General features: G+C 36.2%; 2 protein-coding genes across 3 annotated transcripts in view; both read left to right on the top strand.

The window, feature by feature from the left end:
* Positions 1–14400, top strand: part of LOC145668634 (EGFR adapter protein-like) — a 1410624-nt gene that overhangs the window by 741906 nt on the left and 654318 nt on the right. The window lies entirely within an intron of this gene.
* Positions 3178–6257, top strand: LOC145668632 (mitochondrial inner membrane m-AAA protease component AFG3L2-like). The gene has a single exon (XM_081736674.1). The coding sequence runs from the start codon at positions 3273–3275 to the stop codon at positions 5676–5678; it is 2406 nt and encodes an 801-aa protein (XP_081592800.1). The 5' UTR covers positions 3178–3272; the 3' UTR covers positions 5679–6257.

Genomic DNA, 14400 nt, shown 5'->3' on the forward strand with positions numbered 1-14400 from the left:
AGCACTTATATTTTTCCTTTTGGGTGCCGATAAATTTTAATGAAGTTTAGCTTATAACAAATTTATTTCGGGGCGGCTTGAGCCCGATAGGCACCCCCTAAATACGGCACTGGTGGTACAGATTAGTTAGTATTTAGGTGTTTCAAGTATGAAGTTGTACTTATATCAAGAAATTTAATATGTTCTGGGAAGAAGTTTTAAAAAGTATTTAAAATACGTAGTATTTAACCAAGTATTTCAAGTTTTACGCATGAACATTACAAATTTAGCACTTTCCCTCTTTATTTTAATGTATTTGAATTGGAATAGTTAATTGTTGAGTTCTGTAATAGCCAGTTTTGCATAATGTAAGATATAGTTAATTGTTGACTGGATTACCTTTTTCTTATTTTCTATTGCTCTGCAACAGTTGGTTTGCTGGTGTCGATATGTTATTGGTTAAATCCGTTATTAGTTATAACTGTGAAAAGTTAGAATATTGTTGATTCTAAGAATAGCAGATCTGGAACCGCTATTTCCCACTTTTCCCACTTACCGGATCCAGTATGAATTTCCGCAATCAAGTACACAGGACTTTATTTTGAGAGGTATGGGATCCCGCAGGAATTTATTATGGGGAAATCCAAAGCTTTTAGGGGGGGTGAATTTAAATATATTTGTAAATTTTATTAACATTTGTTAAATTAGACTACAATTAGACTAAATTTACAGAAATGTCGGGATTTCGCAGGGGAACTTGGACACCAGGACCTACCCCTGCGTACGCCCCTGCTCCTAAGGGCCATTAAAATAGTCTATATTATTTAAACACACTGAAATATTTTTAAAAGTAATATTTGATGTATTGATACAAATTCTGATGGATATGGTAGAAACACGCACTGTATAGGAAGTTGAGAAGGTAGCACTAAAGTGTGAAAATTCGTGTTAGAAAATTAAGAAACTTAAGAACACTGACGTCGCTAAAGGAACGGGGCAAACGGTAAGGTAGAGAAAATTTGGAGGGACTATTTTTTGTATACCACAAAGGATAAGTTTTATATTTTTGTTCTCCATTGCAGTAGAGCATATCTGGAGGCAGATGTAATAACCAGGGAGGCGCCAACCTCTTTTGCATCTCCTCTAGCGTCGTCACTGCTTAAGAATAACTAAAATACCGTAACATTTTATTAAATAAAAACTTGAATGTTTTCGAAAGGGTGTGCAAATTTCCCCTCAGTACGACCTTGATTTCAGATATTACACCATTCGCAACTACGTTATTACTAGAGTCATTGGTTATCCTAGTGATCAAATTGAATATAGAATACATATACATACATGCAAGGATGAATTCAGGGGGTAGCCCGGGGGAAAATCTCCCCCCGAAGAAAATTCATTCCCCCCGGAGAAGCTTCCAAAATTTCAGTCACAAAATGTAGAAATTATTTCACCCAATTATTTGCTTTTCTTTCCGTGCACGTGCAAACGAAATCCGATCTCTCAAAATATATACATATAAATGACGCAGACCCATTCTATATAAATATTAAACAGTTAACATCTAAGATAGAATACCAAAATAGTCAATAAAACCTATATTTCTTAACGCTATGACCGAGTTTGGCAGAACATGAAATTGTCAACTGTTGAAGAAAGGCTTGTATTTTAGTATTACTATACTCTCGCCCTATATTATATATTAGTACTGTAGGTAGCACTAGCACAGATTGAGATAAGAAAGGAAAGATAGGGCTTTGGTCATTCCATATGATCTCTGATGTCAGCAGACTTCATTCAGTTCTTGAAAATGTACAGTTCTTCCATTTCTCTTAATTCCATTTCTCGCATCGGAAGTAACAGACGTAAATGTGTTTTACGATTGTTAAAGTAAACACACCTTTCTTTAACTAAAAATAAGTGAGTTAAAGGCTGAGATTCAGAGGGATCAGGGAGGAACAGTTATCCCTCCTGGGTTAGAGATTTATATAGAATTTATCAATATAATAGTAGTATATAAGTGAAAGATTGCTATTGAAGGTGACGAAGATCCTGCTCAGTGCCGTGCAATGGGGGAGGGGCAACGGCCCTGGGCGCAGAAGTAAGGGGCGCAAAATTCGGGAGGGAAAAATAAATGAAAAGAAGGAAAGAAAAAAAGAGAGGAATGAAACACATATGCACATGTGGGCATGTGCACATATATAAAATGAAAGAAAGAAAAGTAATAAAAAGTGCTCAAAATCTTAGGAAAAGCAGGGTTTACTTTTTAAAATTTTCTCACCTTTTGCGGCTGGTCTGTCGACCTCACTCACACGTACGGGGCTACCGTCGTATACTCTCGCCCCAAGCGCTGATTTTCCACGACACGGCACAAAGTCGTGGAAAATCCTACTGAAGATAGTCCTACTGAAGATTTCGTAAACTAAACTATTGATGTGTATGCAATGAAGAAACCAAGGCTAATATGCTTGGTTTAGAATCAGAAGTGTGAGAAAGAATGATAATTTTTTGTTAAGATATTCCTATGTATGTTTGTTTTAGGACAAAAAAATATTTGCGTTAATTTAAATCTTTTTGAAAACTTCTACATTAATAACAAACAGTAACTACTGAACATAGGAAATAATAACAAAAATACTGTAAATAGCAGTTAAAGTTTAGTCTAAAATATTTTTGCCAGTCTTTATTTAATGTTTTAGATAAAATTAAACGATTGTTTTTCTTTTTTCTTAAATTATAATCTCACATTGAATATTTATCAGCAATTAGTCTCAATATTAGGTAAGATGTGCATGTGAATGGAATTGTAAAATATGCTGCTTTCTTGCTAAAATACAGAGAAACGACCCTTTTCCCCGAGGAGTTCACATTCTCCCCCGGGAGAAAATGTCCGAATTCAACACTGCATACATGTATAGAATGCATGGAGTAAGTATGGAACATATTTACATCTTCAAAGTCGCGACATACTGATTATTACACATGATCGCAAATAATGTAACATAGATGACTCCCAGTCCAATGCAAAGTTATATCACTCTAATAAGATTACAATACATGATACTACTTACAACCTGAAACTAAATGATCAAATAATTGTCTTCATTTCGAAATTATTAACAATCAAAGTATCCAAGGAAAGTACCTACATTTTAGTGGCGACAATATCATAAGTGTTACAAGTGGATTAAAGAGAAATCCCATATAACAATGGAGTTCAAATTGAACATGATCATGTAGTGAAAGAACAAGAGAATATAGGTGAAGTATTACAATTAATATAAATAGGCGACATGGCACAGTGGATGTTATTTACGGCTCGGAAATTGGAGAAGATACTATGGAATGGTGTGAAACGAGGAAGTATTGACGCAATTTTGATTCAAAGAAACTTGGCCATATTACGTAGTTCTTTAGGAAGTTCAGTTGTTGAACCTGTGCTCCAACAGTGGAAACCACTTTGTGAGAAACCGCCCAAGGGCTTCGAGAAATATTTTAAATCCAGAAGCAAGAAAGAAGCCAGTAATAAGGAAAAGCCTTCGGAGGAAGTTAAAGAACCTTCAAAAGATGCTGGAACACCCTCTAAAGGGGCGAGTGGACGTACAACTGAACAGCAAAAACAACAGGAAAAGTGGTCATTTGGATTTTTCGGAGGTCCTTCGAGAACTGGTTCCGGTAGTGGGAAGTCCTTCGGGGATGGCGAACAGGACAGATGGCTGATATTTGGCGTGTTGGGGACTGTATCACTTCTAGGAACTGTAGCTTACTACGAAATGGGATATAAAGAAATAGTATGGAAAGAGTTTGTTAAGAATTACCTAGCTCTTGGAATAGTAGAAAAATTAGAAGTTGTTAATAAGAAATGGGTGCGGGTCAAGTTGTTACCTGGCAACCATGTGGATGGAGCGAACATGTTATGGTTTAACATAGGTAGTGTGGATTCGTTTGAGAAGAATCTTGAAAGCGCGCAACTAGAAATGAATATTGAGTCTTCAAACTTCGTTCCTGTGATATATAAGACTGAATTCGAGGCAGCCAGTTTAACAGGAATCCTTCCGACAATCTTGATAATAAGTTTTCTCATCTATATGATGAGAAGGTCCGCAGAAGTGATGGGAGCTAAAGGTGGACGGAAGGGTGGTGGACTCTTCGGCGGAGTGATGGAATCTACAGCGAAACTTATAAACTCAAATGAAATAGGAGTGAAATTCAAGGACGTAGCGGGATGCGAAGAGGCAAAACTCGAGATTATGGAATTTGTTAACTTTCTCAAGAATCCCCAGCAATACATTGATCTTGGTGCTAAGATTCCAAAGGGAGCAATTTTGACAGGCCCTCCAGGAACAGGGAAAACGTTGCTTGCAAAGGCAACAGCAGGGGAAGCCAATGTGCCTTTCATAACCGTTTCTGGATCAGAATTTCTAGAAATGTTTGTTGGCGTTGGACCATCTAGGGTACGAGATATGTTTTCAATGGCTAGGAGGCACGCTCCATGCATATTGTTCATTGATGAAATTGATGCTGTAGGCCGAAAACGAGGCGGTCGTAGCTTCGGAGGACATTCTGAGCAGGAAAATACTCTCAACCAACTTCTCGTTGAAATGGATGGTTTCAATACAACAACAAACGTTGTTGTGCTTGCCGCGACGAATCGTGTTGATATCCTTGACCAAGCATTGCTTCGACCAGGAAGATTTGACCGACAGATTTACGTACCTGCACCAGACATCAAAGGCCGAGCCTCAATATTCAAGGTGCATTTGGGGCCTCTGAAGACGAAATTAGATAAACTGGACTTATCACGAAAGCTGGCTGCTTTGACCCCAGGTTTCACAGGTGCTGATATTGCTAATGTATGCAACGAAGCGGCACTGATAGCTGCCCGCAGCCTGACTGATTCTATCATAATGAAGCATTTCGAACAAGCCATTGAGCGGGTGGTTGCTGGCATGGAGAAGAAGACCAATGTCCTTCATCCAGAGGAGAAGAAAACTGTTGCCTATCATGAGGCAGGTCACGCAGTTGCAGGCTGGTATTTACAATATGCTGATCCTTTGTTGAAGATATCTATTATTCCGCGAGGCAAAGGTTTAGGCTATGCTCAGTATCTGCCAAAAGAGCAATATTTGTACTCAAAAGAGCAGTTGTTTGATAAGATGTGTATGACACTTGGTGGCCGCATATCAGAAGAGATCTTCTTCGGGAAAGTCACAACAGGCGCACAAGATGACCTGCAGAAAGTCACACAAAGCGCTTATTCTCAGGTTGTAGTGTTTGGAATGAACGAAAAGGTGGGTAACATAAGCTTTAGCATCCCTCAGCCAGGAGAGATGGTCTTCGAGAAGCCTTATTCTGAACAAACAGCACAGATCATAGACACAGAAGTCAGAGCCCTTATTGCAAGTGCATACGATCGAACGAAAGCCCTTTTGACAGAACATAAGGAAGATGTGCGAAACGTAGCAGAGCGGTTACTGACCAAGGAGATTTTGAGTCGCGACGACATGATTGAACTGCTTGGACCTCGACCTTTTCCAGAAAAGTCAACTTACGAGGAGTTCGTAGAAGGCACTGGTTCGTTTGAAGAGGACACCACTCTTCCAAAAGGCTTGAAGAATTGGAACGAGCCTCGTGAGGAAGACAGACCACGACAGCCGGAAGTAGCGGAAAAAGAAGAACAGGGAAAAGCAACGCACTGATAATGGAGTCGTGGAAGAAAGTGTATGTATGCGTATATTGTGTGCGTGTGTGTATAAAAATAGTGTAGTTTAGCAAGTGCAGTCAGTATGTGACCACCGTAGTAGACGCTATCAACTGCCAAAATATATTGTCAACTCAGAAAGGAGAAGGATTTCGAACCTACATTTAAATATATTGTGTTATCACTCAACTTTGGTGCCCATTACTTCTGTCATGATTTTTTTTATTATAGCATTTGATTTTAATTTTTTAGCGCTTCTAACAACACACAAGATTTACTCTCCTGTTTATGATATCAACGACAGAAAAGAAACACTGCAGAAAGTTCGCAGAAGATGGTATGTAAGATAAATTTTCCACATATATGTATGTATGATTCACAGGGAAAAATAGCAAGTGCACTTTGTTATTATTTTTAATATAAATTATTTTTGAAGTTTAAGCTTGTCGGTAAAATTACAGTGACACTTATTAATACAAACTTTTCATTGGATGCAATCTGATCTTGGATGTACGTTTAACTGATCAGAAGTTTAATAATAATGATAGTATAATAATAAAAATCAAGTTTTCAAACAGCTTTATTATTTTTTAATGTGTGACCTTGATACAAAATCAATTTATTGTTTCTACGGAGTTCATCGGGTGATCCTATTAATACAAAATTGCAACCATTAATGAATAAACTTGTCAGTTGATGTCACAAATTGAAAACTGAAAATAAATCCAACAAAAAGTTGAAATGACCTTACTTGTTCTCAAACGTAACGAACACTGTGTCACGCAGTCCCGGCAGTTTACATCTCACACTCTTAGTTCTCCCGTTAATTTTACATAATAGTGTGAAGTGTCTTGATGTCACCTTCAACAAGTATCGCATTTGGAAAGCTTATCTTTCCAACTTAGAAGGTAATATTCGCCGTCGAATTTATTTGTTGCATAAGTTAACATCAACTAGGGCTTCAATATGAGAATCATCTCTTACAAAAGTTTAGACGTCCTGCTCAGGTCGCTTGGTTATTAACTCCATTAAAGTTTTATGACAGATTACAAGGCCTGGAACGCCATGCTTTATGCCTTGCTACCACCTCGAACTCCAACGGAAGTCTACAGACTTCGATCTAAGTGCATTCAACTCCGTATAACAGACGCTTATCCAATTCTACATGAACTTCTCGAATAGACTTCAGCCTTATCACGTTACGCCTTATCACCAGTCGACGGTTGCTATTGTACCGGACGATACAAAATTGTAAAATATAGTGCAATTTCATGGAAAGTTTACTCATCTTCACTGCGCAATATTTTACGACTGATTATAAGAATTCCAAGACTTTTTAGACATCTAGTAGCTTCAATTGTCAACTGTCAAATTACATTAGCCCCGACCCGCTCTAATTCATATAAGTTGAGATTTGAGACACTAACGCCATCTCATGCGCAAAAGGTTCAATGCTCTATAGATTACCTGATATGATATACGTTTATGTTTGTTTAATTCAAAACCTACTGAAAGAATTTCACTGAAACTTTTAACGAATGTCTTCAATAGAGATCTGACAATAGTGATAGGCTTAGTTGCATATACAAAGGGGAGGAGTCACCAGGTTTTAATCCTCTCTCTTCTCTAAGATATAATGGTAAAAATCAAATTTACCATAATAAGATATGACTATAAAAATTTGCATGTTCTGGAGTGAGAATACTCTTAAAGCCTTCAGCTTGCTTGTTTATGGTTGTTTAAAAGTAAGTTGGTACAGATAATAGTACAAGACATAATAATAAAAAAAAACGCATTGCAAGAAAAAATGTTACAAACGTAGTTTATTCCATTAGATAAATAATTGAATTTGTCGACTAGATATAGCATGTACACCAATAACAACGTAACTTACAAGGCAATGAACCACTTTTGGCAGTTAAGAAACACAGGGATAGAGGGACGAAAAAACGTAGAATTCGTGACTAAGCTTTTCTGAAACTAAGTTAGAAAACAGAAATTAGATCCATGAATCTATATTTGTCTGAATAAGTATACGCTGCTGACACAAAATATTCTCCATTGTGAACAACTGGAAACAATATCTTTTAACTTTATTGAACGGGTGCCAATTGGCAAAAGGAATTTTGTTTGCTGGGAGAAAAAGGCACCAAAAAATTATCAGAATTGGAGAAATGCAATGTAACACTTCATTTGTTTTCAGGCTGTCAGACACCTTTTTACCCTTCCCCCCCTTTTTTTGATACGAAGAAATCTAATTTTGTCTTCTGAGATATAGATTTATCTCTTGCAGAGATGAATTGTATAATGCAAGTTTCGAAGTGACAATGCAAGTAGTATCAGATTACATTGTCATTTAAAATAAATGATGTTTGTTATTTATTTTTATTTCCCTCTTGTTATCATATCTGCTAGAGTTTTCTTTCTCTTTCTTTTGCATATAAGAAGCAACAAGATATATCTCCAGTAACCAAAAATAGATAATCTGCATGTACGTATATTTAGTTAGGATGGGAGTAGAACTTTAAACACATAGTTGTGTTAATAATGGGAATAACAGTTGTGAAAATTAAATGAAATATCTGGGTTTGTCGTCTCACACTTATACCTTGTAGGCAATTGGAGACTGATGAAATTTAAAATAATTAATTACTTAAGAATTGGTAAAGTAATTACTAAAGAAGATACCTACTATAGAAGCCTCTAAAATTTTGTTGTTTTTTCACAACAATTACTTTAAGGAGCTCATATACGCAGACACATGCATGAAGAAACCTTCCAATATGCATAAAAAAAAGTATAAAACAACAGGCAAGTTGATCGTGTATGGCCACTTTCATGCATGTTGAAAGTTTTCAAAATCTTCTGTAAACATGCACGATGCTTTTGCCATTCTTCATGCATGTTTACCGTGTATATGCTCGTTCATGCAAGTTGGTTGTTTTATATTAGGGCCTCCAATCATGACAGCGGAAGAAATCACGTGACTGCTCCGATTCATTCTTGTAGTAAGTTGGACAGCAAGTTGGTATGTGTTTGGGCAAAGAATTCTTCCAACATGTATGATGTAACAAATCCTTCATGCGTGTAGTCGTGCACGTTTGTGCTTCCGTTAGATGTGTATTACCTCGTCCGTGACACTGGTGTTATTGTCGTTGTAGAACTCGGCAAAATTTTGATGACAGACGTTCACGTCAACGAAAAAACTTATGTTAATTGTCAAAACTGTTTCCACAGAATACCGTGTCAACTGTCTAACAACATTTGTATATCATAACAGTAAATTCTTTGCCACATAATACAGGGTAAAGGTTGTAATACAGTGATATAAGCAGTGGCGTATTTATGACTTTGTTTCGGGAAGGCTTTATTAACTTTATTCCTGAAAATGTGAAAATTTTGCACGATATTTCATTTACATTAAAATAGTAAATGAAATTTTATAGGGGGCTTAAACCCGGAAGCTCTTTCACATACGCCACTGGATATAAGTAATTTTATATTAGCATCTAGCATGATAACTGTGCATGAAGTTGGAAAGTGTACACGTTCCCTGAGAAACAAGGGCGTCGATCGTGGGTGGCCCGGGCTCCCCAGAGATCATGTGGGCCTCTCATTGTATTTTTGAATATACAATATTTGGCAAAATTTGAATGTGATGTGTCTTAAAATCCTCATATATGCCTTCTGCATTTGAATATCCCCCCCCCCAAAAAAAAAAACAATTACAGAGAAATCGGCGTTCTTGCTTAGAAAGTGCGTCTAAACGTAAAAATGTGTAAACTTACTAACTTCACGTATGGTTATGTCGTGGTAACTGCTAATATAAAATTACCTATATCAATGTATTATCAAACTATACCCTATATATTTCTGAGGAGAGTGTAGTTACTAAACTTATCCCATGTGAGGTTTTTTGCTGAGAAATGTATTTCTACCTGCATAGAATACAATCGAGAAGATAGAGTGGGAAAATTGGAGAAAGACGGGAGGAAAGGATATTGACCTCAGGATATCAGATAGAGAAGAATGCTACTTCTTCTTCTGGGCTGCACTTTACCAAATGCATTCTCCATGTCTAAAGAAGTGGGATGAGTCTTAGGAAGTTTGATTTCCGAACTCAGTTGCTGCTGCTGCTGCTATAGGGAACCACTGTGGGTTATGGATTGCTTGGCCATAACACCTCCTCAAGAATCCCCAACGGAAAAAGCGTGCTTTCGTATCGACTCTTTGGTTCTTACAAATCAGGTGTTGCAGTACTCACGTTTCTATTGGAAAAATGAGAGAGAGTGAGAGAGACAGCAAGTTTTTACTTCTTTTATATATATATTACCTGGCTGAAACAATTCTGATACACTCTAGAAATAAATCATTTCACTACAAATACAGAATAGTAATAACAATAGACCAAGTAAAGCAGAGTTAAAAGTAAGGGGGAATGCCGTTCTCCCACTTCCAGAAAATATTTATTGCGTCCCTCCACTTCCTAAAATATTACAATGGACCAATAGTAAGATAGATACGGGGTACAGCGTGCCGTCATGTGTTCCCGTACCTTTTCATATTCACTTTTACTCCTTTAACTTTTTATCATTATGCATATAGGGAAGTGCCTGATGGATAAATTTGGCGATTCTGAAGAATGAAAAACAAACAACGTTGTAAGTTCAGGGTACTGCCCCTCTCAACTGCAATTAGTTATCCGAGTGAACTCAAGATGTTACATGAAACTGTATTTCTTTGTATATTACGGCATTCACAGAAAGTTTCCCTTCAAATTCTTCTGATAAAAAGAAAGTAATAATGTATACTTTTATGGCAATCAAAAGAACAACCCAAAAGCACAAAAGGCATAAAAACCATAACACTTTTAATATATGGTGCCTACTCTGCACAAGATTTTGGTTGTTTAAAGGTGAAGATAAAACTAATTTTATAAGCATGAGAGAGCATAATTTAAGAAAACAAACCATAATATGTATGAAAAAAAAAAGAATTTTAGGAATGATCAAAAATTTGGTCAAAAGATTGCAATCTTGGCCAAGAATTTTAGGAATGATCAAAAAATGCATCAAATGATTGTGATCTGATAAATATTCTTTTTTATCAGGTCCACAAAATTTTTGAACGGCCCTTAATCGAGTTTTTTTTTTTTTTTTTTTTTTAACGGAATAACTACATCATACTGAGTTAATTGATAGTTTGGGTTTGGCTACACTATATGTAGTTCTCCAGATACAAGGCGTACAAGAAAAATTTTGATTGAAATATAGTGGATCTCTTGATCCAATAAGGCATAATTCTTGAAAAATTAACTGTTTATTTAATTATTTGTCTAATTTGTAAGCAAGAACTAAATTTTAATTATATGTATAGCAACAGTAAGAAGCTAGGCATTTCAACAATGAATATTTTAAAGAATTAAAAATTGATTTTCTTACATTAATGCTGAAGTTTCAAACTAGAGAATTTAAAATGATAATTGCAGTTGTGTAAGTTACATAATATTAATTAAAGGCACATTACAGTAAGTAAAATTTCGTGATCAGTCACTTTGAATCGAAGCAATTCACCATATGCTTTCATTGAGACAGACTTTTGTACGCTCAATTTTTTATTTTTTTTAATTCTAAAAGTTTGTGTGTGACAAGAATATCCTCACCTAAAACTTGTATTTAAGAGTGGTGCTGATGAAGAGACTGAAAGTGCCATATATTGTCAGGTGCATATCCAGCGGGGGTCTAGGGGGCTGCCTCCCCTAAATTTTTGCTTACCCTCCCTAAAATTTCCACGATAGGCTTGCAAATGAACTATAATATGGTTGGATCGGCCCCACCTAACTTCAGCCGCCCCCCCCCCCCACATATTTGAGCTGGCTACCTGCCTGTATATTGTCATTCTTAAGTATTGCTTTGTCATTATTATTGCAGTGTGTACTTGCGTAATTTTATACTATGTTAAAACTTAGTTTGCTGTTTGAAAAAAATTCAATTTATAATGTTGCTAAACAGTATTCCATTTTATTTTATTGGTATGATGAGAAACTATGAAACTATAATAAAATATTTATTAAATAGAGAGGAAATACAATATTTAGAACAACAAAAACATTCCACTGTTTGTTAAAAACAAATCTTAAAATAAAACATATATGAAACAAGAAAAAGCTTAATTATTAAAAATAAATCGTAATATGAGTTACTCTAGGCATCTGAATTATGAGATTTGAAAAAATCGTTAAAAAGTAGCAATTGTCTATGAGGAAAGGAGATAGAGAATTCACAAAGAAATAAATATAAGGAAACTATTGACAAATATCGTATTTAAAACAAGAGGTTTAACATGTTATTCTTCGCACGGCAAGAATACGTTTATGGCATTATACTTTGCGAAGTCTTTAAACCTATTTCGTCGTCCCAAGTGCTAAGTCTGTTCAAAAATCCATTTCAAATTGTCAACCCTCTGATGAGGATAATGTTTTCCTCTGATGAGGAGATTGACAATCTCAAAGTCGTTTTTATATACTGAGAAAATAATTAGAATTTACCCCTTCTGTCGTTAAAAGTTGAATTTCCGAAAACGCTGTGGCACATGTCCGCTTGTTTCGAATAAGAGGTTTATATACCAAGTTTCATGTAAGGCATTGAATGGCAAAGTGGCCTAAGTCATTTTTGACACATTTTGAGATATAATGATTTACGCCACTTTGCCGTGCAGGGTCATCGTGAATTCGAATTTACGTTCTTTATGCTTCCATACGCAACTTCGCCATTCAACAGGTTATGGTTTCAAATTCACGAAAATGACTTAATGTCATTTTTTTAAAATGAGATACGCTACTTTCCCATCCAACGCCTCATATCTCTAATCTTAAGGGAATTCGGGATATGGCTATCTTATTATAACAATTGCAACCGTTGTACTTTTTCATCCCGCCTTTCTCTTCCTTGTAGGGAAAATATAAAAAACGCTTAAAGAAATTTTTAATTATTTTAAATACGAAGTCTAAATACAAAATTTCATGCCATTAACCTTAATGGATATGTGATATGGCCATCCAGATATAACAATTTTCACCCCACACATTTTTGATTCCCTTCTAGGATAAATATAAAAAATCCCAACACCGAATTTCATATCTCGAACCTTCAAAGATTCCGAGATATGGACATCTTATTATAATAATTATAGTTCTTATCTCATTTTCCTTCTCATCTTTTTTCTTCTCTTCTAAATGAAGTATCAAAAATCGCTGAAACATGTATCTAATTATTTTAAATGAGAATTCCATATACCAAATTGTATGTCTCTAAGCTTCTGAGATTCCGAGATACGGAATTTTAAGATAACAGGTGTCACCTCTTTTTCCTTACCTTCTGCCCCCGCTTCGTCTTCTAATTTCCAAAAATAGATCCTTAGTTGTAACTTGCATCACAAATCCTATCTTCTGTCCAAATTTCAAGTAGCTAGTTTAAGTAGTTTGGCCTGGGCATTGATCATCAGTCAGCTGCTCACTCAGAACTTCTTCTTTAATATACAGGGTGTTTCAAAACAACATCGACAACGTTTGGGAGGCGGTTCCTGACACCAAGATAAGACAAAAGATATAGACCAACCTGGGTGCACAAATGCTTCCTTTCGTAGTTATAGGCTGCCGAAAACATAAAAAAAAAATTAAAAGGTCCATAGCTCTAAAACTATGGGACCTACCGTTATCGAGTCAAGACTTCACTTAGGGTGTCGTATTCAAAAATATTTATTTCAGCATCCTAAGGTACTCACGCAACAATTTTTATACAGGCAGTTTGGCTGCGAGTATATAATTTGAAGTACTCACCAACTACCTCTATAAAAATTGTCGCGGAAGTACCGCTGGATTGGGAAATTTGGATATTTGGATAGGGCACATACTAGTTCCTTAGAGAAGTCTTGACTCGATTACGCTAGGTCCCATAGTTTTGGAGCTATGGACCTTAAAATTCATTTCTTTTTTCATGTTTTCGGCAGCCTATAACTCCGAAAGGAAGCATTTATGCACTCAGGTTGGTCTATACTTTTTGTCTTATCTTGGTGTCAGAAATAACCTACCAAATATTGTCGGTGTTGTTTTGAAACACCCTGTATAAAGACATATTGTGGATATGTTCATGCATAATTTCGACATAGGAGCACCTTTTAGTGATTCTTTTTATTTGAAACAGTAGATTTTTCCGGTTGTCTCATATAAACTTGATTAAGATATAACGATAGTCTTTGAAGCTAGTCCATGAAACACCTCAACGGATGCAGTGTGAAAACCATAATTATGCACAATATGTGAAAGTTCATAATTTCGACATAGAGACATCGATTTTGATCATTCTTTTTTGTTTGAAACAGTATATCTTCTCAGTGACTTTACGTGAATTTCATGACGATCTAACAATAGTCTTCGAAGCTAGACCATGGGAACTTCTCAACTGCTGACAGCAGTAATACCATAATTCATTGTATGATCGCGCCGTGGGGAAACCAATTTTGGTGGTTTACCTTTTGTTTGAAGGAGTATGCCTTCACGGTGGTTTTTGTATAAATTTCATTATGATCTGATGATACTCTTCGGATCTAGACCACGAAACCCATCAACGGCAGACAGATGATCGATAGGATGTCACTAGTAGCCGGAGATATCGGTGAGGAGCTCGGTTGGAGGTCGATAATGGTCAAGAAGGTCGACGATG

The sequence above is a fragment of the Thermobia domestica genome, chromosome 13, assembly GCF_964235325.1.
Source record: "Thermobia domestica chromosome 13, izTheDome1.hap1.1, whole genome shotgun sequence".
Taxonomy (NCBI): Eukaryota; Metazoa; Arthropoda; class Insecta; order Zygentoma; family Lepismatidae; genus Thermobia; species Thermobia domestica.

Excerpts from the sequence above, each read along its gene's own strand:
- LOC145668632 (XM_081736674.1), top strand. The coding sequence starts at position 3,273 with ATGGCACAGTGGATGTTATTTACGGCTCGGAAATTGGAGAAGATACTA.